General features: G+C 38.1%; 2 protein-coding genes across 2 annotated transcripts; both read right to left on the bottom strand.

The window, feature by feature from the left end:
• Positions 1 to 216: 216 nt before the first annotated feature.
• Positions 217 to 8,422, bottom strand: LOC140138803 (uncharacterized). Its single transcript, XM_072160576.1, is given in 9 exon segments — positions 217 to 610; positions 2,400 to 2,494; positions 3,529 to 3,724; positions 4,674 to 4,767; positions 4,769 to 5,055; positions 5,664 to 5,769; positions 7,188 to 7,382; positions 7,902 to 7,995; positions 8,077 to 8,422. Coding segments are annotated over 9 exon segments (1,692 nt in total). The 3' UTR covers positions 217 to 331.
• Positions 8,423 to 9,018: 596 nt separating this feature from the next.
• LOC140138793 (uncharacterized) lies at positions 9,019 to 11,055 on the bottom strand. The gene has a single exon (XM_072160567.1). The coding sequence runs from the start codon at positions 11,053 to 11,055 to the stop codon at positions 9,019 to 9,021; it is 2,037 nt and encodes a 678-aa protein (XP_072016668.1).
• Positions 11,056 to 27,029: the final 15,974 nt, after the last annotated feature.

Here is a 27,029-nt window from a genome sequence, read left to right as displayed (position 1 = left end):
AAAAACTGAGACCTAATAATGGGCAGACATCCGGGCCAAAAAGGTGGCAGTCAGCAAGAGAAAGGTGTCTTTTGAAAAAGTAGGCCTATTACACAAACAACACTTTTGACCCTGACTGCTGCCCAAATGTCTAAGGATTCTTTGTAACTCGCATGGTTACTCAGCCATGTAGTAAAAATTTAAGATTGTTTCCAATTCTTGGGGATATCTACTATATAATACATGTCAGAATCACTGAATGCCCCTGTAATTACCTATTCAAATTGTAGAAACATGAAAAGGAGCCCAGTCATAGCTGCTTGTTCATCTGAGTTTTTCAGCTAACAGACAATCAATCAAGAAGGTTGACCAGCTTCGAGACAATGTTTGTTAATGGTTGAATGGACTGGTTGTCCTCCAACTCCAAGATAACCCTTTCAACAAAAAGCGTTGTCTTAGCAACACACCCAGGGTTGCACATGTTGAATGAGTAAATTGCTGCTATGTAACAACTGAAGGCACCAATTAAGTCCTGACTTGTCGCAACCACCACCCCATCAGCAACTGTGTTGAACTCTGTTGATTCTGTCACCTCGCCGCTGCAATGAATGACAGGGGAAGGCATTTCATCCTGGAAAAAAAGTGACAGACCTTTTTGATGAGATTTGAATTTGATTTAAAGAGAGTGTAAGACTATCGTAAGTGACATTTTGTCAAAATTGAGGTTTTGCACTACGTGAAAGAGGAGGCCATTATACACAATTTAGTATGTATGTTTGAAGTGAACGTTTTACTCAATTTTGAAGTAATTGACATGAAGTAATTCACATGCTTGGGCCTAAAATACATCATAAGTGAAGTTTTTCACCTTTTGGTCATTGCTCTTGGTGCAAGATCATCGTAAGTATCTCTTGCAACAAAACAGGGCTCAAAATAAGCAGGGGCAGGGGCAATTTTATTGCCTCTGTTACCAGTTTGTAAACATACCTATAGACCAGGGGCAATAAAATGTAAAAAATGCTCTAAGTTGCCCCTGGTTCATAAATCCTTATTTTGAGCCCTGCGCCGAAAATATTTCAATACCGTTGATGCAAGACCATCATAAGTGCAAAAGTTTGTTTTCTTATTTTCTTCCTAGCTGTTTTTTTTTCAAACTGAAATTTGTTTAAAATAGTAAAGAATATGTCCATGTTTTATTTTGTATTGGATTTGTTTACATGGAATAAGATTAATAATCGGAAGGGGTCGTGGCCGAAAAGTTAGAGCTGGACTCCGGTGCAAGAAGTTGGATCATTGTCCAGGGTTCGAATCCTGTTCACGTCAAGTTCCTTGTGCCCTTGAGCAAGACACTTCACTCTTACGTGCTTGAATCGACCCCAGTTAAGAAAATGGGTACCGGCATTCTTTAATGCTGGGAAAGTAACAGACTCGCTGTGATGGAGGTGTGGTGATCCCTTTATATTACAACAATGGAGTCTAACATAATTGTTTTAGATAATATCATTCTTATCCTGTTTGCAAAGTTTGAATTTGATAGGTGGTTCATATTTTTCAAAAACAAGGAATTATCAAAAAGTAGGATTTCACCTAAAACGTGATGATGTTATCGTGATGTCATCAAAAATACAAAAATTCAAAGAACAGGGTTGGTTCATTGTATGGTATGAATGTTTAATGCCACAAGCCATCAGAAAAAGAGGTACACTCCAAAACAGTTAGGCAAGAGAGCCACCTTAATAATATATAAATTTTGATTAGAAAGTTTAAATACCTAAAACTATTTATTTTTCACATCAGTTATGAGATGATGTGTGCTGTAACATTTGTGTAAAAAAAACTTCTGTAAAATTGTTCCAAATGCCCTCAGCCCACGGATGATCTACCATCTAATAGAAATCAGGCAATAGCACTGTTTTAAATGGAACAGTGAGACCGCAGATATATTGTTCTATGCAAAATCAAATGGTTTGCCTCTTTCTATTTAGGTGGTAGATAATCAATAGTTTTATTTTAGATTATTATTATAGATACAAGGCCAATTCAAAATACAATATTTATTACCTTTTATTCAAATTCTTCAACAGTATCAAGTGCTATTTGGTCATGTTGTTTATAATTTTTGCATATTCTATTCCCATACTGTAAAAAACCCGTCACGTTAAACTAGTGTTATCTGCCTTGGGATTTAGGGTTTGGGAATGTCTGAGGAAAGGGCAGCGCTACATGAGATCTTGTTGTCATAGACACTTTTATTAACAGTCTGGACCCCTAAATTGTGGATTTAGTCTATCCAAGGGGTCCAAAATTAGCCCAAAATGCAATGTTTTCTTTTAAAATCACATCACTTTCAATGTTTAAGAAGTAATTGGACCCCAAGATTTAACAGGTAGCGCTAACCCTGGTCTGAGGGGTTCACTTACAGATTCTCCGCTCTCCTTAGGCTCCTTAAAGATGTTTCCAATCTTCTCCCTGAACATAGTTGGTATCATGACTATGGCGGCTCTTGTTACAGCATCTGCAAAAAGGGAAGCTTCATTTTGAATGTCAAGCAATTCAATTTATCCATTATGTGAAAAAATAGGAATTAAAGCTGCTCTGCTCTATCAAAGGGGAGCTATTTCTTCTACATTTATACACAAGTATTTGTAGATTTTCCACTTTATATTCATTCCACAAAGAAACTTGAATATCACCGTTGAATACATTTCTGTAATAAACATGACAATGTCACAAAATTCCAAAGAGGAAAAAAAAAAGAAAGAGAAAACAAAATAGATGATGCGGTGAAATTCATAGATGGATGCCAAAAGTAATCATCTGTATGGTTGGAACTTGGATGCCATGGCGATAGCTACTAGTCAGTGTCCGAATTAAGAAAATATAAGTGGTTGTCCGTGGTTGTAATTTTTGGTTGTCCGCAGAAGTTTCTGGTAGTCCATAAACTACAGAATCTGAAACACTCCTACAGGCTGTATCAAAATGTTTAATACCCATCAATATCCGGAATAACATGATTGGGTTACATTTTCACACGTAACATTAGATGTACCTGGAATGGTATATTATAGCTCTGTAGCTACATCATATTATACTCAAATGATGTTGTATTTTGTATCCACTATTGCAACTAGTTGTAACAGCAGCCCAATCAAATAACTCGTCAAACTGATGAGTTCTAAACATTTTGATACAGCCTGTACTTATGACTCATATTCATAAAGTGTACTAAGTGTAGTAAATTTATGAACAATTACCCTTAAATATTCAACAATTTACTGGCTTTGTCAAGTTTAAGCAAGCCAAACTGGCGGAAAAAGTGACTTCGGCTGTAGATCCTTGGAAGGATCCTTGCCGGACAACCATAATTTCGAACACTGCTACCGGTACTAGTATTTGGCTGCATTATGGTGACCAGTGCTAAATTTTTAAGTACGCTATGTGAAATTACACTCATTACGAGTAGTATACATAAAAGGCCAGTTTCAAGAGACGTCAGCCGACAAAATCTGATCATTAATGATATGTTGAATGAGATTGTCATTCGCATACCTTGATATTCCTTCTGGTCCCTCTGTACAGGTATCTTATCGGAAAGAGTCTTAAAGTACTTAGAAGTACTTTTTGCCTTCAAACTTCTGCCATATTTCACAATCGCCATACCAAACTTCTTGAAGCCATTCTCCAATTTGTCCTGGTAGCTCTGGCCCTCTGACGTACCAATGAGACGGTCCATTTCAGCCATCAGCTAAAAAGATAAGCAAGCCAAATTGTATCAAAGTTTAACTTTTATCTGCGTGTGGAACAACTGATAATTGTGTATTGCCTAAGTTGTACAAGACTGTTAACACACTACCGAGTCTAAAAACAATACCTTTATTTTCATCCTTAATATTTTACATCTTATATCAAGCAGTTAATGTAAAAGACTGCAGAAGTAAGCCATTTTGTCCCCTTTTACCTGCCACATCTATGAACATCAACATGGATAAATATTATGCACAGTTCTATTTACTGTGTGTCATTCAAAATATGTAGCATTTATCATTTAACAGTTGTCATGCCACATTTAAAATAGAACGATTATGATAATTTGAAAGCAGTATTAAACTTGATTTCAGTTTTCTTGGTTATTTAAATGTGTGTGCAGATTCAGCTTATTCTTGGTGATCTCATATTAGCGGCCTGCTGCAGATCTTTGAATAAATGTATGAAATCACTGAAACCCTGATGATATCTTAATGTCTTTGGCTTTTAGTATAGGCCGATGTTAAAGCACTGTGGTGAATCGTGAAGGCCTCATTTTTTTTTAATAAATATTTTGCAAGCATTGTAAATATATTAATCAAGCTTATCAAAGTATGAGGATACAGTTAACTATTTTTTGAAACACTTATGACCAACTTTGAGCCAAACCTGTTGTGGTCATAATGTATGTGACTCTACCCAAAGATCATGAATCCAAGTCCCATGGAAATACATCAATATACAATGTACCGGTATGTGGATACAGTGATCAATCTTTAACCAAGATTACAGCTGATATAAACTACATGATATGTACAGAATGAGTGATCACATCTTTCTGAACAAAGTTCGAGCGAGACAAAAATAATCACCTCCAAATTAAGGCTCCCACTTCAATCAATTGCTTCCAGAAAGATCTAGTGCAGTTCTAATTTCTAGCATCAACCTACCTGTGATTTGTCGAATAGCCACGGGTAAGTATCCTTGATGTCCTGTATTGTTGCATTTTGTTCAACTGTCATCTTCCTGCGCGAACACAATGTCCGTTATGACACGCTGAATGTCGGGATACTTCTTTTTCTTTTCTTCTTGCATTAGCTTCACGTGCCTCTCAATGCTGGCGTTGTCTTCAGATTTTGGCATTGAAGGTAGGTAATTTAATACTCCCCACACAGGTGGTGCAGTGCGTGACGAACTTGATTTAAGTTGATCTTGCTTGGTGGAGTTACTTCTTTTCTGTCGCCAAACAAAGTTCATGCCTGTCAGATCTGTCTTCTTCATTGAATCTCGCTTATTTTGGAAATAGTAGGTAAGCTTCTTCTTGTACGAGTCCTGCAATTACAAAGGCAAATACTTATTAGAGAACGGAACTTCATTGGATTTAAACTGACAGTCAAAAAATTTTTCTGGTGCATGAGCCATGTGTATAAAGTTGCACTCCGCGTACTGCGTCTTGCACTGTGCGATATGCATTTGATGAGGTAACGTGCACATCGCCTGATCCATTTTTTCACTGGGAAAATTGTTTTCATGTTTACCATCATTTTAAAGTCATTTAATGTATTGAAAATTCACTGTAAGACATTTTTGTTATATTTTTCTATTCAGTATGAATTAGGTTAATAAATTTGCATTCAATTTTACTGGTAAAATTAAACAAACCAATGCACTTGCACTGAATTTTGATGCTTGTCCAATGCACTCGGGCATTGGATGCACCAAATCCCAGTGCGGGTCCACTGGACTTATCCAATTTCACTCACAAAAGTAAATGCGCATTTCTTAACCTATAATCATTTGCTGCATGAATTTGAGCCCTGGAAATCGGTGGGCTACTGAGCTGGGTTTCCACCACAATTTGACAGAAAATGGGCTGCGATCTGACAAGTTTTTCTGTGGTACGGTGCGAGGAAGTTGGCTGGGAATTGCTCTATACCTACCTTGCGGCTGCCAAAATGTACACTATTTAAGTTGTAGTTGAGGCTTTGGTATCTCTTGAAGAGTTGGTCTATCAGGAGGGCATATTCAGCAGGCTTTGGGTACACGCTACAAAAAGAAAAATATGAAATACTCAGAGAGGTTGCAGTGCAGGGTGCAGTTTTGGTGCTGCACTAAAAAAAAAATTAAAATAGTTTGGATGCAATACAAAATAAACACTAGTGAACCAATTGAAGGTAGGAGCAATATAGTGCTAACCCACCCATATTTTTAACCACCTTTGTCTGGTTTTGAAATAGTGCATTTAAAACATATATTATCGATACAACTGTTTAAGTGATTTTGGTCAGAATATCTCTGGTTCATTGTAATTATCATCATATTGTATTATTTTCAGCCAAATCAATATGCAGCTAATTTGCTAAGATCATCTGTAAGAACACAAAATGAGTGAATGTCTCAGGTCATCTTGGATCACTGAATTCATATTCCTTGGACCAAGTACCGGTACTACAAGATTTGGCATTTTGAGAAAGAAATATGTATGTCAGCTTGCTAGTGTTTCCAGAAGCTCAAAATTGTAATGTGCAGGACCATGGGGCAAGATGGTAATAGTACCTGCCAACAATAGAATTTAACTTTACACTTATTGGGAGAAGTCATAATAGTGGCTGACACTTCAGATTGTAAAAATCTTCCATCAAACACTTCAAGCAAGTAAAGTTAAACTAATGAAATTAAAAAAGTCCAGTGTATTTCAGTCACAGATCTCAGTTTAGTGAGTTTATGAGAACAAAAAGACCACAGACCTCAGAACTTAATACTCTTTAAATCAATACCTCATTTGTGTAGAAATCCAAAATTAACTATACACACTATACTTAATTGGTCAAATCAGTAGGAGTGATTCAAATTGTGGCAGTTTACGGACAACCAGAAACTTTGGGGGAGTCCAGAAATTATAATCTGGTTGTCCATGGGACAACCACATTTATTTTCTTAATTCAGACACTAACCACAAGCCTATGCATAGCATTGCTGTGTACACTCTGCGAGAACAATCAGAAGTGTACGCCTCAATAACTTGAATAGAAAATGCTGAGCGTGGGCCTATTTTTAATTGGTTTTAGCAGTGGTTATTGGTTCATTAAAGATAACAACATTAAACACAGTATACAAACTCAACACAGGGTATCCGGTAATTCCAAAAGAGAAGATAACGGGAGCTTCCCATAATACATTGCTTCCTATGTGATTGTTTGTAAAGGAAGTCATGTGAATCGTTAGTGATAAATTGACTTAAGTTGAAGCAAATTGTTGTTACCTTCTATCTCAGACATGTTTCACATAAAATCTCATTGGAAGCAGTGCATTATGGGAAGCTCCCGACATCTTCTCTTATAATCTGCTGTGGGCCGGCACAGTTTATTACTATAAAAGATGGGTTTCCCAGCTTCCCTGTCTAGAAAGAAAAAACTGGTGATTGCACTACTTGGAAAACTTTTCAATAGCATACATGTACTTACTTCTCATGCTGCATCACAGCCTCAAAGATGACACCAAAAAGAGTTGATCTCTCAGAGGTTTTGAGGTAATTTCCTGCTGGCAATGTCATGAGCCTTTTGTGTAAGGCTGGTGGTAGTTCGGGAAACTTGAAGTTTACTGCCCAACATGAGGCTGGTCTAGTAGTAGGCCTATAATCAAACAAAGAAATGACATGACTGATTTATTCCGGGGGGTTAATTATGGCTTTTGTTACTTTGAAGACAAATTGAAACACTATCCTTTGTTCTCTGCTGAGACGAATATATACCAACATATATTCGTCTCAGTACAAATGAACTAAATCTCCATTAAAAAAAATATAACTGGACATTTATGTGTAATTTAGATGGTTTTAACTGATTGACCTTGCCCTGTGTATGAATTTTGTTAAGTTTCAATCGGAGGTAGCTTCTTTTTACTCTTTGAGACTGAAGAAAGTCATGCACCCTGGAAATGAAGTTGTTATGAAAACACAAGATTTTTTTCTAGTATAGGCCTACTAAGGCTGAATGGCAAGGAAACTTCTCAAATTCTCTGAATGTCACATCCATAACAATGGAATAGCCCAATTATTTGAAAATGACGCCCAAAAATGATTAAACTATATTTTTATTTTAAAAAGTCACTCTAATAAAACACAACATTAGAATCATATATATTTTTTTTACTTGGCCTAATAATATTGATTCACTGACTTGTGGCTTTGTGCTCCTCCTGGATCCTTTTCCTTCACCTCCATTTCTACATCTCTGCCAGCAATTTTGGGTTCTTTAGCTTCAGCAGCTTGGTCTTTTAGGCCAGTATCTTTGCCATCAATATCGGATTCTCTAGCTTCAGCAGTTTGGTCCTTTGGGCCGGGATCTTCAGTACCTGGTTTCTCTTCCACGACTTCACTGGTGATGTGCACTGGCATAATTTGCACTATACACTGTACTTGTATCTTGATTCCTGACGGTATATTTTCATCATCAGGCTCATCGATGTCAACAAAACAGTTATACTCCAAGTCCCATTTTTGAAGCAGGATAGTTGATTGATCAACACCGAACACAAGTGCAGCTTTGTCTATGAGCTCTCTTTTGCTTGTTCCATTTGGGTTGTCATTGTATAGCTCCACCTTTTTGCAGTAGTCATTATAAAGGAACAGGAATTTGTGCCTGAAGCATAAGATGAAATAAATGTAACATAAATTGGCCAAGAATTTAAAATTATGCATGTTAGCTGTATGAAGGGTTCCACGGTCCACCTGCTGGAAAATAAACAGCCACTTTGAACATGTGCGCACACAGTAGAAAAATTATGTAATGTGCATGCTGATATAATATAACAAAATTCCAGATGTCCGAGACAAAATATCTTGAACCTTCGACTGATGTCACACGCTTTTCATCTTTGCGCTGTGTGCATTTAGATGATTGCGGGGGTGTCATGTGACTCAAAGAAAAGTTTGTGGTGAATAGTGGCTTAATTTTTTTAGCCTTTGGGGTATTTTTACAAAAATGGTGATTTTTTTGTAAAAAAATAACACCATAAATGTGATTCTCGCATCATTTCCTTTCTAGAAATGTATAGTTTTGCTAACTTTTATGTTCTAGTTAAAAAGTTTGGAGTAAAACATGATTTGTTTGAGTAACGCATAGTCCCCCCCAAAAAAAAATCTTTACTTAAGGCAAGAGCTAGAAAAGAAATCGAAAGTTCATGATTTACCCAGTTGCAAATCCTCGGCATCTAAAACCAAGACCAAAACCTGCAACCGAGAGCATGCATGCATTGCTAGATTCAAATTACTGTTCCTGAAATGCACAAAGGGTTCTACAAATCAATGTGATATTTCAGTGGTATATATACAACATTTTCATGATCACTGTGATATACACCCAGTGGATGGTGGTCAACAAGTTCAGACGGTTGACAGATAATGTATCCAAAGTTGTTTTCCTCCTCTGCAACCGTATAAGAATGGAAGTGACGGGTGTATTGTACTTTAACATGTCTGCATAACAGATAAGGCTCTCCTCCTATTATGTAGCAAGAGTCAATGATGGCAAATTGATCCCTGAGTGTCTGCTTTTTAACAAGTACAGCTGAACCACAAAAATATATGATGCCACTGAAAGCAACCATTTCCGCTTTGTATACCATCTCAGTATTTCCTACAATTTCACATAGCTGTTGTCTTTTCTCTCTTGGCAATAATATGAGTGGGTACATAGTACCACCAGAATGTTCGACTCCTTCCTGTGTCAAGAAGTTAGTCTTGGTCCTCCTTGAAGCCTGCATGTGCTCATGTCTTTCGGCCAAGCTTTTGCATATGTTCTTCCTGTTTCTTGTGGAATGATAAACCTGCTTAAAATAATTGTGCTTACCCTCAAAGCGCATTGTCCAACAATGTATCAATGGACCAAAAGCCAACATTTTCTCTGGGTAGTGAATTAAGAAATGAAATTTTGGCTTCATTGATGTCTCTTCTGGAGCTGCATCATAATACTTTGTCAGGAATTCCTCAATAACATCAGCCAGTAAACCTGCCAATTCTGGGGATACCTTAGGACTTGCACAGATCTCCACAACATCTAACAGCAATAACACAACCTCCCAAAAGGGATCATGTTGTGGAACCTTTGTCCCTACCATTAGAGGAAGCAGCCTCAATAAACACCAAGCTTGTAGGGCAGTTTGCTTTACTTTGAACACATTCAGAGTAGCTGCCATAACTGATGGTTTGTTGGTTTTATCTACTGCATCATATGGAAATTCTTTTATCTGTTTGTTCAGGTATTCCAATGTGAAATAGCCTTCCAAAACAAAATGTGAAATTGCATTTTCTAGCACTTCTGGCACAATGCCCTCAAAAAGATCATGACCTACGTCAGGGGCAAGACCATTTGTAACATGGAAGTGCTGAAGTTTGTTTAAACAGGAATCACTCTTTACTCCATAGAATGAACTTAGTTTCTTATCTCTGCTTACCATATGTACCTGCTGGGAATGAGCATCTTTGGATCTATTGCTAAGTTCTTCTGACATCCTAAAATGATCTTCGAAACACACTTTGCGAATGTTACAGAACCGACACACTCGTTCTACGGTAGTGAAATTCTCCATAAACCCTCCAATTCCATGAGCACCAAGATTATCTGCAGCAAGGAATGACAGTGTACCATGCATGACATGTTCCACACCATCTTTATGAATAACAATGCCATCTGTTTCTAAAATCTTCAAATCTTTTATTAATGGTTCCAAGACTTTTTCAAAACCATATTTCTTCACAAGAGACGCCTTGCAAAGTATGGCAAGCTGAATGACATACAATTTTGATCTAAATTGAGGATGCAGATTTCCCAACACAAAGTAAAACCCAGCAATTTTCAACCCTTTAGCCTTGTTGCTTAATGGATTGCCTGTGGTGAAATCATCATAATAGAGCTGGATTTGCAAGCTCATTGGATCCTCTGCAAACAATGCATTTTGTTTGAAATTATCCCCATCACAAAAGTCACCTAAAACATTGTCATGTGATGTGTGTCCTTCGTAAATCTCAGAAAAGACATCTTCATGCTTCAGTAAATTTTCAATAGTTTTTAGAATAGGCACATACTGAAATGACTCTTTTTTGGGATTTCTATTTCCTCCTAGAACATATTCCACAGGAGACACATGGTTGAAGTTCTCATTAACATATGTATTCAACTTACGCTGATCACTGAAGTGTGTGAATGCTTTTTCATATGCGGTTTTCTCTAGAGCTTCAGTCAGGCCATTTTGTTGTAATTGATCCAAATCTACTCCATTTTCTCTAAGGCATTCATTAACTTTAGAAGATATTTCTTGTCTACACTGTTCCATCAAATCTGCAATTTCATCAGACACAAAGGTACATGTCTTTCCGGTTGCCAAATATTTTTCTCTTAGTTAAAGCAGAAAAGAGCCAGCTTCCTTAGGTGGGTCAGGCCTTGGGTCTACTTGTGGATCATCGTGATCCAGTTCTGGTTCGTCTTCTTGTGGTTCATCTTCTACTGGTTCAATAACCAGATGTTCTACATCTCTTAGGACTTCATTATGTTTAGATCGAACATGAACACGGTATGATCTAACATTAGTGTATTTCTTATAACATCCACCAATTCCACAAGTGATATAGACCCATTCCATGTCAACTCCAGGGATGTGCACCGCAGCACCTCTTCAATTTTTTTCTTTTTTCTGTGTGGTGGTAGATATTGATGAGAAAGTAAAATCCCGAAAATTTGAGCTTCATACTCCATTTCGTTTTCCTGTGGCATCAATTTGAAATTTAGGGGAGTCAGCATAAAAAATGTGTCGTAACGCGGAAGACGACGTTTGGAGGTCCATAAATGTATAAAGGGAACCCTTTACAACTTTGAAAAGTATGTATCCTGGGATACTTATTTGTGTAGAATTCAAATCTGGCATCAGCAAACTTGTACCTCCTTTACTTAAAAAGATATAGGGCCATCAAAATGCAACTTCGTCCATCCAGGACCAACTTTGGGGGGTCAGAACTCCAAAAGTAAAAATAATTTTATTGTCCATTTTTTCGCCAGTCAGAGCCCTTTGGTAGGACATTACTCTTATTCAATATTGAGCCTATTAGAATACTTTTAGCTGAGATATTACCCATGCAAAACCCCAATTGTACATTTTTTGTACATTTTGACCCACCTGAAAACCAATGTCAGACAATTTGATCCACCATCAACTTCAATTATGTTGAAAATATGTCCTTGGACAACATTTCTGAGAGATATTGGCTTGGGGTCTCGATGGCTTCAACACATTAGTTAGGTTTTTATTCTCCATAGACTTGTACATTTCAAATTTGATTTCGCATGTATAAATGACTTTTGGATATGAAGTCTTTTCGGATTTTACTTTCTCATCAATATCTACCACCACACAGAAAAAGAAAAATTGAAGAGGTGCTGCAAAAACGAAATGGTGCACATCCCTGGAGTTGACATGGAATGAGTCTATAGAAATCAGGACCAGAGTGAATGTAGCGGTAGTGTTTCAGCAATAAGAAAAACTTTGTACTTGAAAAGTCACAGTCACAGCAGTTAAACAGCATGTTTATGATTTTCTAGTAATTTTAAGGCTGTATATTTTTGTAGACAAATGAATCCCATACATACAGTGGACAATGAAATAATACAAACTGCAAAATTAAAAGCAATATAAGCCTACAGTGAGCTAATTTTGAGCCAATTTCTCAAGAGGGTGCATATTTTGAATGACTAACAAATGTACTAAAGCAAAGGAAAGAACCACACGGACGAGTTGACTTTAGTTGGTACTGTAGTACTGCATGGGAAGAGTTCTGTAAAAAAAAATAAAAAGAACAAAAACAAAAAATACATCACGGTCCCCAGATCGCTAGTGTGCCATCTGTACCGCAGTTTGTGAAGAAAAAAAAGGTAATTTACCTCTAATGACCCCTAGATGACCTTTGACCACACTTAAGTTGGGGTCACATGGGTAACCTTACCCAAGGACTATTGTGTGCAAGATTCATGAAAATCCAACAAAGTATGTGGATTTTGTGACCATTCTTACAATTTTTACCACCAAAGGTCATTGACCTCTATTTTATGACCCCACTCTTGTTGGAGTACATATGAAACGTTACCCAAGGACCATTGTGTCCTCCAAGATCAAAATCCGATAAAACACATGGATAATGTGACCAACTATGTTTAGAGTTAACTAGCAATTTGGAAGTGTCTAGGCATAGTCTGAGTCTGGTAAAAGGACGCTGAATAGTATCATAAGGCCTAAAAAAATATGTTGTGTTGCCCTTTCCCGACAGACCCAAAATCTTGCAAAAGTTGGGTCAGGATTTTTTTTTTTGAGTATTCAAACTTCAATTTTTACTGTTATTTATTACAAAACTTACCATTATTAGCACCTGTATGATTATTCAGTTTAGTTGTAAGAATTGTGTTAAATTCTTCAGTCTTTGGTTTCACAGCAAGAAAATTGCCTTGACAATTTGGTTGTCATCATTTGCTAAGCATATTCGGTTTTGGGCTCCGACTTTGACTCGGGGTATTTAAGTAAAAAAAAAAAAAAAAGATTACCGACCCGACCTTAAAAATCTTGACCCCAAAAGGGCAACACAACAATTTATTTGGGCCTAACTTGGATACTGTGATTTGTGTGCCGAAGTCATAGATAGAGACTGAGTGAGGTACCACAGTTTCAATACTGCCCACGCAAATTTTTTGTCAGCCACGGGAAAAAAAATTGGTGGTATTCAGGTCCTTGCCGAGAAAAGAGGCGGAATAAGCAATGCATATTACACACGATAACCTTGGTAACGCGTCACGGGGATTGCAACTTTTCTTGCTTAATCAAAATCACGCTCATATCGCAGAAAATTGCAGTTGACACACGCGATAAGTAAAATATCAAAAAATAAATAGTTTGAAATTTTGACCCTTGGGGTACAAAAGTTACAACACTGATGATTGTGAAAATAGCCACATTGTAGAGCCAAAAGGTTCTGCATTTTCAGCATTTTGACCAAAACAGCCTGGAAGTTTTGGGCCATGTTTGAATGACATTGATTTATTGTTACAGTCGATAAGAAAATTGTGATCAATTCAACTTTCAGCTGTCCACCGTACAATATAATTAACTTTCATTTAAAAATGATTTTATGTATTGAGAAAGTAACATTTTCAAGATTTTTACTAACAATGAATGGCATGCTGAAAATGTGGAATGTTACGTGGAATAAATTGACAATCTAGTGCAGGATATCCAAAATTATGTATTCTGGCGAGATTCTAGGTTCTCAGGATTTTTACTTTTTTTCCTCTTAATTCTTGTAGTGAAGGAATTTGATGAGGGTGATTTTATTTTTATTAACTCAATAATTAATGCAAAGCCAATTTTCCCAATTTACTGTAAAGCAAGAAATATTCGTGCCATGAAATTTTCGCGAAAAGTAACAACTGGCCATTTAAGGTGGTACTACACCCCCTGATAAATTTTGTGACTAATTTTGCATTTTTTTTCTCAAAAAAAATAGCTACACAATGGTAACCAAAGTTATTTATATTATAGGGGCAAGGAACCCAATTACTTCACTGAAATTTCAATGATTCAAGACAAGTGGTTCATTATATATGTTAAGAAATGAGGTACATTCTAGCGGTACCTCTTTTCTTATCATAAATAACGTACCGCTTGTCTTGAGTCACTAAAATTACAGTGTAGTAACTGGATTCCTTGCCCCTATAATATACATAACTTTTGCTACCAGGTGTTTTTATTTTTTGAGAAAAATGCAAAAATAGTCACAAATTTATCAAGGGGTGTAGTACCACCTTAACGGCATTAAAATTTCGCGATTCTTAGAAGTCATTTTAATTTCGCGAATTTTTCTTCACGAGAAATTCGCCAAGTTAAAATGCACGCGAAATTACATGCTTTACAGTATACTAGCGGGATACCCGCGCTTCGCGCGGGTCCCCGCTAGATGAGTAAATGGGAGCGTTCACTATAACAGGAAGAATTACTGGACAGGTAGAATCATCGAAAAGATACATTTTGATTTTTCGTTTCCATGTTATTTATTTATTTAAACCCGTTCCCATTTTTTTCTAAATCTGTTATTTGTTACATTTTCCTTTTAGCTTCATTTTTTATTTGCTGCTTGTGATTTCCCGTTTCCATGTTTTTATTTAATCCTGTTATCATTATTATAGCTTCTTTTTTTTCTTACATTTCCTGATTAGTTTCTTTCCTTCTTTGTTTCGTTCCCGTTTCATTTAGTTAATTTAACCCAGTCAACCGGCCGATCACAGATATAGGCCTTGGTTTCTTTTTTCTGAGTGCATCTGACTTGGTCTATCCTCTGTGAAATTGTACAAATTAAGTGGAGATAGCCTTGTATTTATTTAATTTTGCAATGCTATTAATTTTCGAATGATAAATAATAAAGGTTTTCTGGTTGTAAAGGGTCCAATCTATCATTACCAGATTTCACTTTAGCGAAAATGAGTGAAGAAATGTGATTTTTGGAACAAAACAGATTGCTCAATTTTTGGGTACAAAGTCGGGTAGTTTTTTTGTCATAAAGAATACCTCCAGCAGACAAATACTTCTGTTTTTTTCAGTGTACAAACTTTACACCATTCCCTTCCAAAAGCCATGAAAATTATATCATATCAACGTTGCAAACGGTCAAATCCACGAAAATAGTCCAAAAAACGCATATAAAATATTTGTCAAAATTCGTCTGTGTGGAAGCCACGGAATCAATCAATATTGCTTTTGTAGTAGACAAGGACATAGAACCAATCGTGCGTGGAGTTTATACAGGCGCGTGAATTCAACCGATCGGATTGACTCGTGGTATTCGGAAAACTGTGCAATATCAGACCTGCTACAACAAAACATGCATAAAGTCGCAATGGCTTTATTAGACAAAAATCCATTGTGATACTGCCCGACTTTGTCATGTTTATGAGGGTGCAGATTCCATAATATTCTATGGCGTAAAAAGCCGATCTTGTCGTAATTTTATATACTTTAACTTCAATTTTTGTCCTAATGAAAACTGTTGAACACTTCTGATTTTGTCATTAACTGACAGATCAATGTTTTATGAGCAATTTACCTATGGTTATTTTCTAGGGGAAGGTTGTAAACGGTCAGGTCCACGGTTTATTTGGGCACAGTTCATGAAACCTTCAAATTTATCATATTATCTTAACGCAATTATTTTCCAGAAATATTTTATGAATACCAGTTTTTTGCATGATAAGACAAGGAAAAACCTACAAACATACTTTTGAGGCTTTTAACACAACTAATGACTACTCCATAACTATCAGAAAATGGTTTTAAGATGGGCCTTTACTTCGGCAAACTTCGGAAAAATCAGTGCGGTGACTGGGTTGAGAAATTGCGAGCATAGAAACTGTGACCTCGTAATGCATAGATCGTGACCTGCCGTCTGACTGAACCCGTTGGCCTAATTACTCGTACCTCTTTTGTCATTTTAATTTCATTTTTCTTTATAGTATAGGTCTACCGCTTCATTTTGTTTATACAACACACTTATTTTCCCCGTATACGTCCTCTCAGAGCGTGTATGCGGACGTGTTCATCTTTATCATAATCCCGTGACCCGTCCATGTACCTTTTTGTCCTTTAATTTTATTTATTTTTCCTTCTTTCTGTATTATCATGTCCACTGGTCTCTGGCTCGCAAGTCGCGTGGCTCTGCGCCGTTTACGCGCGCATTGGCGTAGTGCGAATTACGCTCTCGCGCCGACGCGCTGCCTGCCAGCTGCAGTGACGCGCAGGCTGGTAACTGATTTTCATAACAAAACCCCGTTTTTACCCATATTTTCACTGTTTTTGCAGCCAATTCTTGACCGATTTCAACCAAATAAAGTCGAGGCAATTTCCCGTATATTCCTCGATCTCCCGTATGAATTTGGCGACATTTGGATCGAAACTGACGGAGCCTTTTACATGAACCACATAGATACATACATACAACATTCCCCTATTTATAGTAAGACTAGCGGGATACCCGCGCTTCGCGCGGGTTCCCGCTAGATGAGTAAATGGGAGCGTTCACTATAACAGGAAGAATTACTGGACAGGTAGAATCATCGAAAAGATACATTTTGATTTTTCGTTTTCATATACAACACACATATTTTTCCCGTATACGTTCTCTCAGAGCGTGTATGCGGACGTGTTCATCTTTATCATAATCCCGTGACCCGTCCATGTACCTTTTTGTCCTTTAATTTTTATTTATTTTCCTTCTTTCTGTATTATCATGTCCACTGGTCTCTGGCTCGCAAGTCGCGTGGCTCTGCGCCGTTTACGCGTGCATTGGCGTAGTGCGCATTACGCTCGCGCGCCGACGCGCTGCCTGCCAGCTGCAGTGACGCGCAGGCTGGTAACTGATTTTCATAACAAAAACCCCGTTTTTACCCATATTTTCACTGTTTTTGCAGCCAATTCTTGACCGATTTCAACCAAATAAAGTCGAGGCAATTTCCCGTATATTCCTCGATCTCCCGTATGAATTTGGCGACATTTGGATCGAAACTGACGGAGCCTTTTACATAAACCACATACACACATACAACATTCGCCTATTTATAGTAAGATGATTATTATTGCCGTTTGTATTTATTGAACGCGTAAATGCAGCATCCACGCACAGGTCCCGACCTGAGCGTACACGCTAAAATCATACGCGCTAAGCCGGTCAATCACAGGTCAAGTTCAGGGTTGTCAGGCGTTGTTGTCAAGGGCAAGACTTCACAGCTGACGCTCATGAATTTGAGCACGCATTCAATAAATATGTCCGGCAATAATAGTTTTGATTTAAGAGACAAAACAGTGTTTTCCAGTTGAACGTGCCGTGGATTATATTTTATTTGTTTATTAATGACAGGCCTAGTCCTCCGCTAATAGCTTTCTTCACAAAATATGCTGAGATATAATGCATGTAAAAATCCCCCGCGTGTCTACGTCTGCAAGGTCAGCAACCCGAGCAGACATCCACCATTTGCACGTAAAGGTTCCGCGTCAAATTTGGTTGTTACCCACGTACGCATAACGCACGCCCAAAATCATGTTTACGACGTACGCGCTCCGGTCCTGGCGCTCACAACAACATTTTTGGTCCTTGACAGCCGGCGGGAAAAATCTTATACATTAAGACGGAGTTGGTGATTTGTGTTCCGGTTTGTTTTTATTTTACCATTTCGTGATATCGGCACAAATACTTACTTTTTCGTTGCCCTAAATTCATAATATTGTGTTTAAATTCATAAATAATGTAATTTGTAGAAAATCACCAAGTAAATTCTTAATTAATAAGGTTTTTGATTTAGACATAATAACTGCGCACCATCTATTTTGAAGTCATTGTGGGAAATTGGAGGGTTTTGTTTTGGGCCGAGGTATTTTTCCGAGCGCCCGAGGAAAAATACCGAGGCCCAAAACAAAACCCCGACAATTTCACACAATGAACTCAAAAGAGATGGTGCAAAGTTATTATTGTCATTCATTACCGTCGTATCTGATACTTTGAACAAATCAAAATAGCACTTTATTAGTTTATGTTATTTTATGCCGCAAAACGCTGTTAAATATAAACAGTTTTAATTATTGTTATAGCTACCCTACAAAAAAAAAATCGACCAGGCGAATTTAACATTCGCGCCGACAACAAGAGCTACGAATCACAGAAGCGCGACGGCATCGCGTAGGCGTGTGCGTTGCCATAACGCTTATCATATACACGCACGCGCGCGCAGAAGTCATTGTAGCGCGTCAGGAGTCATTGACATTGTGAGTTATTAATGACCGCGCAATTAGTGTGCGGTCAGGCAATCAATATCTTTTGATTGGATCGTACTTGCTGCGTATATTAATGAGGTTATGAATAAATTAATGTGACCCCCCGACCCGTCCCACAATTCCCCAAACCTGCTCAGCAATGTCAATGTCAATGACAATGTGCCCCACATCGCACGCTCCTTTCCACATGTTTATAATCAGCCGTAGAAACATATTCTACCTGGAACCATCGTACGGCAAGCGACAGATTGTTGGAGGGAAAAAATTACCTCAATCCCCCAGCGACAAAGCTCGAAACGTAATGTAAATTTTGGAATTTTCTATACCTGTATGTATAAACCACATTGAATATGGATCCAGAAAATCATGAAATGGATGTACGATGCAAAAAAACAAAAACAAAAAAAAAAACAAGTTGTTGAAATCTAGATTTTGCTGTACAAACCTAACCCATACTTTTAACCCTGCTTTCCTAAAAAAAAAAAACCTGTGTTTTCCCAAATTTGTAGAAGAGCTTTTTCAGCAGTCAATGCCCGGATTTGCAACCGATAAGCTTAAAGCTTACATACATACATGTATGATGTATTCATGAATGACATTTTATGCGATCACGATTTTACACACCACAACAATAGCACTATCCAGTGCTCATTTTAAAACAAATATGACTTGAAATATTACCTGTTTGCCATTATTTCCAACTTTAACAGCCACTGCACAGCACAGGACACGACAGTTTTGCTTGATCGTCTGCGCTCGTGTGCTGAAAAATGTGTCGTCATGTGATAGCAGCAGCGGGAATTTTAAACATCGTAAAACCACTAGTAAAACGTGATCGAAACAGCGGGAATGTTTAAGGATGCACACAGGATCACTGAAGTGTTACATGGCCAAAATTGAGTTTTCATCACTAATGTCATTTTCAAACCGTATTTTATCTTGTCATTAATAGATTTTAAAGAAATCTTAAAATTTGAACCATTCATTAAAAATTCGTCAAAATGCCAAAGCAAATAAATCATTGTTTTCCCGCAATAGATCGCGTTCTCGTAACGCGTACTGCGGCGTACAGCTAGCAAAGACACGCACACATGGTAAACTGGATGGGCGAGGTGATTGCTGATTGAGGCGCTGGAGTCGCTAATCGCGATCACTACCATAGACATACCACCTAGACCTATTACTGCCCATCCTTTACCACAGCGGGAGGTGAAGCCCCGTATCCAAGGTGATATTGACGGATTGACGGGGTTACTAGGCGCGGAGAAATATCGCATACATGTTTGACGCGCTTGTTTGCGTGATTACTGCGCCGTTATCGCCGCGTCAAATGCAACATGTTCCATAGACGCGAACATGTCTGCTTGTTTGCGTCCGGTATGCGTCCTTGTCAAATTCGTTGCTAAGCAGTGTCGGCTTCACTACGCGAGTCAAAGTCATTGGTCTAGGTTCTCGTTTGTCTGGGATCACTACCGTATTTAATCGTATTGATCTCTTCCAAGGTAGGTAAACATGGTAAAGCTTGCACCATTGCATTGCAAAACTGCGGGCCGACAGACCACCACCGTCCCCGTCCCAGAATCAGTAGGCCTACTCGATAAATTTCGCCAAAAAAGTGCTGATATAGTGGTATAAATTATAGGTTTTTTTTTTATAATTATGAACATAATAGTGAATTTTTTGTTTGTTTTTGTTTTGTTTTTCAAGTTTCATTCTGAACTTGAAAAGATGAAATTTATCTGTAAGAAGTAGTTACCCGTAAGAAGCCCTGTAATGATGACGCAATCTAGTAAATACGATGGAAAACGTAGGCCCTAAATATTTTGCTAGTATGCTAGACTTAGCCCGTAGGCCTATACATCATTGGGCTTATTATTTTATGTTTAAAAATTTGTTTTATTTCATTCATTCGTTCATTCATTAATTTCATTGTTATTATTTGATTTACCAAGTTGGTGTGACAAGAATTTAGGCCTATATATTTTATGCAGTCCCAGCCTTGGTTCGGGGCCTCTGCGGTCGTGTCTTAATTTTGAAGACCACAAAAAATAGGCAAGCAGTTACTACCGGTAGGCCTATATTAGATACCTAAGGCCCTGAATAATGTTTCAAAACACGGATTAAAGATTCGTTTTCAAACGTTCTCTACTCCTGATTGACCGTTAACGCAATGTCAAAAACGTTGACATTTCAATACATCATATCGACCATCTAGGCATAGGCCTACAACTCTATGTCAAAAATGTCGATATTTGAAATCGGCATTGCGAGTACGCGTTTATGAAAGCATTTTCGTGAATGTTTTAATGCTAAATAATAATTTCAAACGAGAAATATAATCAAAAACGCAAATTCGTGGTTTTTTTTCATAACCCATTTTAACTACATTTCCATTAGTAGGCCTATTAGGTCTTGCGATAAAAGCTTTAACAACACTTTTTGCGAACGTTTTGGCTGAATGCCTTTTTATTTGCAATGTTTGTCTGGCTTTCAACTTTCACGTTTATAATGTTTTCTGCATAGGCCTACTTTAAAAGGTAAACTGCTTTATAGCATTTTTCGTGAATGTTTTCATGCAGTGTTTTAAAACGCTCTTTATAGCATGATGCCTATAGGCCTACGGTAGTAGGCCTACTGCATAATCATACAGGGTCGTAAAACCACAATCTAATTTAAAGCCATAAGTGTTCCGTTTTCTACTTTTGAAATTCGGTTTTGTTAGGCTATATGTCAATTTCCGTGTTTTTCAGTTTTCTTGTGACCTCTCCGTGTTTTGCCCGTTTAACATAATTATATATAGGCCTACTTTTTGTCCGTTTTACAAGAAGACATATTACAACTTTTACCCCACTTTTTACACGTTTGTTTGATTGAAAACAACAACAGACACACTTTTTTGATTTTTTGTTGTTGTATTATTATTCACTTTTTATGCGGTACAAAATATTTTACAACTTTATTGTGGCTTTAGGCCTATAATAGGCCTATGACCTTTGTACGTGTTTGATATTCCGTAAAAAAGTTTAGAATACAATATGATAACAACAAACTATTACAATAACAAAAACGGAATATTGAGTAATGCGACATTTTTCATGGGATTCCTGTGGTGTAGGCCTAGCTGTAAGGGACGTTAAAATGCCTAACTTTGGCGCGGACGGGCCGCTGTGGTGCCTCTCAAGCACCAACTAAAAAGCAACGAGTAGTAAGAACATCATGTTTGCGGTTAAGGTTCAAAAAAGGACAATGAACATAAAAATGCAATATTTGTCAACACCAAAAAAAGAAAGAAAAGAAAATCACCAAAAACGATAAATTGAAAACATTGCATTTTTAAAGCAACATTATGAAAATTAGGACAAAACAGAAATCGCAATTAGGGCCTATCATGATTATGTCTCAGTGTATTCTTCATTTCATAAAACTTCCTGATTATCTCCTAAAATAATTGCTTGTCAGTTATTCTATGCTACTTTTAATGTTTTGATGTCCGCAAATTTTAATATCAGAGCATGATCTTTTTTTATACGGAACAGGACAAAATTGTGCTTAAAAGTTAAATAATCATGGTTTCGTTCGCGGCAACACGACCATGCACTGTGCAACTTATTCACGTAACCTGTCTGTCTGTCCGCGCGCTTAGTCGCTCCTCAAACGCCGACGCGACGCCGCGGCCTTGCCGGACGCTCTGCTGCACCATGGAAACAAGACTGAAGTAAATAAAATGGCTACTCCATGTGGATAAACATCTGCCGAATGTGCACGGATAATTTTGTCATATTGTATTTTCAGCTTCTAAATCACCAAAAAATGCCAATCTGCTGCAGTTGGACGCCCTTTCCCATTTTCTAACTTGACCAAACGTCACAAGTCACTGGATTATATAGGGTAGGTGCAGGTAATATGGGACCATTAAGGACGTTTAGCTTATCTTACTATAAATAGGGGAATGTTGTATGTATGTATCTATGTGGTTTATGTAAAAGGCTCCGTCAGTTTCGATCCAAATGTCGCTAAATTCATACGGGAGATCGAGGAATATACGGGAAATTGCCTCGACTTTATTTGGTTGAAATCGGTCAAGAATTGGCTGCAAAAACAGTGAAAATATGGGTAAAAACGGGGTTTTTGTTATGAAAATCAGTTACCAGCCTGCGCGTCACTGCAGCTGGCAGGCAGCGCGTCGGCGCGCGAGCGTAATGCGCACTACGCCAATGCGAGCGTAAACGGCGCAGAGCCACGCGACTTGCGAGCCAGAGACCAGTGGACATGATAATACAGAAAGAAGGAAAAATTAATAAAAATTATAACAGAATTAAATAAAAAACATGGAAACGGGAAATCACAAGCAGCAAATAAAAAATGAAGCTAAAAGGGAAATAACAAATACCAGATTTAGAAAAAAATGGGAACGGGTTTAAATAAATAAATAACATGGAAACGAAAAATCAAAATGTATCTTTTCGATGATTCTACCTGTCCAGTAATTCTTCCTGTTATAGTGAACGCTCCCATTTACTCATCTAGCGGGACCCGCGCGAAGCGCGGGTATCCCGCTAGTCTTACTATAAATAGGGAATGTTGTATGTATGTATCTATGTATCTATCTATGTATCTATGTATCGTGTATAAAGGCTCCGTCAGTTTCGATCCAAATGTCGCCAAATTCATACGGGACATTGAACCATATACCGAGACGGTTATGCGAAAATTTGGTTGGAAACGGTCAAGAATTGGCTGCAAAACAGTAAAATATGGGTAAAAACGGGGTTTTTGTTATGAAAATCGGTTACCAGCCTACGCGTCACTGCAGCTGGCCGCCAGCGCGTCGGCGCCGCGTGCGTAATGCGCATTACGCCATTGCGCGCGTAAACGGCGCAGTGCCACTCGACATGCGAGCCAGAGACCAGTGGACATGATAATACGGAAAGAAGGAAAATTAAAGGACAAAAAAGTACGAGTAATTAGACCAACGGGTTAAAGTAACTAAATGAAACGGGAACGAAACAAAGAAGGAAAGAAACTATTCAGGAAAATGTAAGAAAAAAAAAAGCTAAAATAATGAGAACAGAATTAAATTAAAAAACATGGAAACGGGATGTAAGAAAGAACAGATTTAGAAAATAATGGGAACTGGGTTAAATAAATAAATAACATGGAAACGGAAAATCACAAGCTAAGCAGAGGAAACTAAAAAAGAAAATGTTAGAAGAGACAGATTTAGATAAATAAAAATGTACCTTTTCAATGATTCTACCTGTTCAGTATTTTTTTCCTGTTATAGTGAACGCTCCCATTTACTCATCTAGCGGGGACCCGCGCGAAGCGCGGGTATCCCGCTAGTCTTACTATAAATAGGGAAATGTTGTATGTATGTATCTATCTATGTATCTATGTATCGTGTATAAAGGCTCCGTCAGTTTCGATCCAAATGTCGCCAAATTCATACGGGACATTGAACCATATACCGAGACGGTTATGCGAAAATTTGGTTGGAAACGGTCAAGAATTGGCTGCAAAAACAGTGAAAATATGGGTAAAAACGGGTTTTTGTTATGAAAATCGGTTACCAGCCTACGCGTCACTGCAGCTGGCCGGCAGCGCGTCGGCGCCGCGTGCGTAATTCGCATTACGCCAATGCGCGCGTAAACGGCGCAGAGCCACACGACTTGCGAGCCAGAGACCAGTGGACATGATAATACGGAAAGAAGGAAAAATAAAGGACAAAAAAGTATATGGACGGGTCACGGGATACCGGGTGAACACGTCCGCAGACACGCTATGAGAGGACGTAATAAATACGGGAAAAGATGTGTGTTGTATAAACAACATGAAGCGGTACTATAAAGAAAAATTAAATTAAAATGGGGACAAAAAGGTACGAGTAATTAGGCCAACGGGTTAAAGTAACTAAATGAAACGGGAACGAAACAAAGAAGGAAAGAAACTAATCAGGAATTGTAAGAAAAAAGAAGTTACAATAATGAGAACAGAATTAAGTAAAAAACATGGAAACGGGAAATCACAAGCAGCAAATAAAAAAAAGATGCTAAGGGAAATGTAGGAAAGAACAGATTTAGAAAATAATGATTCAATGATTCTACCTGTTCAGTATTTCTTCCTGTTGTAGTGAACGCTCCCATTTACGCATCTAGCGGGGACCCGCGCGAAGCGCGGGTATCCCGCTAGTCTTACTATAAATAGGGGAATGTTGTATCTATCTATCTATCTATCTATCTATGTATCTATGTATGCCTATAAAGGCTCCGTCAGTTTCGATCCAAATGTCGCCAAATTCATACGGGAGATCGATGAATATACGGGAACGTGTTTAAACTTTATTTGGTTGAAAACGGTCAAGAATTGGCCTCAAAATCAGTGAAAATGTGGTACGTTGCTATGCTGGGTAAACAAAAAAGGGAGTCAGTTGTCAAGCTAGCCCGTGCGCGTCGTACGGGCGTATCTAATGCCAAGCCGCTCGCGTAGCGCAGCGATAGCGCGCGGGTAACGCAGCACTACGCCGTGTCGCGCGTAAACGACGCGCGCAATGAATGACAATACGGGTGAACGACCGACCGTAGGCGTAATAAATACGGGGAAAAGATGTGTGTTAAAAAGTACAAACAACATGAAGAGGTAGGCCTACCGTAATTAAAAAAGAAAACAAAATGAGGACAAACAGGTAGGCCTACGAGTATGTGGGTTAGCCTATAGTTAGTCACAGTAAGAAAATGAAAACGGGAATAAAATAGGCTAAAGAAGGAAAGAATAATAAAATCTAATAAAATTAGATGATTTAAATAAAAAAAAGCTATTAAACTGAGAACAGAACTAAATAAATAACATGAAAACGGGAAATCACAAGCTAAGCAGCAAATAAAAAATGAAGTCAACAGGGAAATGTAAGAAAGGACAGATTTAGAAAATAATGGGAACGGGATTGAGTAAATAAAAAACATGGTAACGGAAATTTGCAAGCTTACCAGCAAAATGTTTTTAAAAAATTGAACAAAATTGGCCCATGTAGAAGAAACTAAAAAGAAAGAAAGAAGCTAAAATGGAAACTCAGGCTTAACGAGGGTCAGACTCAGATAAATGAAATTTACCTTTTCAATGATTCTACCTGTTCAGTAATTCCTCCCGTTTTAGTGAACGCTCCCATTTACTCACCTAGCGGGGACCCGCGCGTAGCGCGGGTGTCCCGCTAGTCTTACTATAAATAGGGGAATGTTGTGTGTATCTATGTATGTGAGCCTATAAAGGCTCCGTCAGTTTCGATCCAAATGTCGCCAAATTCATACGGGAGATCGATGAATATACGGGAACGTGTTTAAACTTTATTTGGTTGAAAACGGTCAAGAATTGGCTGCAAAAACAGTGAAAATATGGGTAAAAACGGGTTTTTTGTTATGAAAATCGGTTGTCAGCCTACGCGTCACTGCAGCTGGCCAGCAGCGCGTCGGCGCCTCGTGCGTAATGCGCACTACGCCAATGGGCGCGTAAACGGCGCAGAGCCACGCGACTGCGAGCCAGAGACCAGTGGACATGATAATACGGAAAGAAGGAAAAATAAAGGACAAAAAGGTACATGGACGGGTCACGGGATTATGATAACGGGTGAACACGTCCGCAGACACGCTATGAGAGGGCGTAATAAATACGGGAAAAAGATGTTTGTTGTATAAACAACATGAAGCGGTACTATAAAGAAAAATTAAATTAAAATGAGGACAAAAAAGTACGCGTAATAGGACAACGGGTTAAAGTAACTAAATGAAACGGGAACGAAACAAAGAAGGAAAGAAACTAACCAGGAAATGTAAGAAAAAAGAAGCTAAAATAATGAGAACAGAATTAAATAAAAAACATGGAAACGGGAAATCACAAGCAGCAAATAAACAAAGAAGCTAAAGGGAAATGTAAGAAAGAACAGATTTAGAAAATAATGGGAACGAGGTTAAATAAATAAATAACATGGAAACTGAAAATCACAAGCTAAGCAAAATAAACTAAAAAAGAAAGTGTAAGAAGAGACAGGTTTAGAAAAATAAAATGTACCTTTTCAATGATTCTACCTGTTCAGTAATTATCCCTGTTATGGTGAACGCTCCCATCTAGCGGGGACCCGCGCGAAGCGCGGGTACGGTATCCCGCTAGTCTTACTATAAATAGGGGAATGTTGTATGTATCTATGTATGTATCTATGTATCTATGTATGTATCGCTATAAAGGCTCCGTCAGTTTCGATCCAAATGTCGCCAAATTCATACAGGAGATCGAGGAATATACGGGAACGTGTTTAAACTTTATTTGGTTGAAAACGGTCAAGAATTGGCCTCAAAATCAGTGAAAATGTGGTCCGTTGCTATCCAAGGTAAACAAAAAGAGGAGTCAGTTACTAAGCTAGGCCTGCGCGTCGCACGGGCGTATCTAATGCCAAGCCGCTCGCGTAGCGC

Source organism: Amphiura filiformis, chromosome 2 (assembly GCF_039555335.1).
Source record: "Amphiura filiformis chromosome 2, Afil_fr2py, whole genome shotgun sequence".
Lineage (NCBI taxonomy): Eukaryota > Metazoa > Echinodermata > Ophiuroidea > Amphilepidida > Amphiuridae > Amphiura > Amphiura filiformis.
Note: the sequence above shows the minus strand (reverse complement) of the source record. Positions and strands in the feature narration are given on the sequence as shown.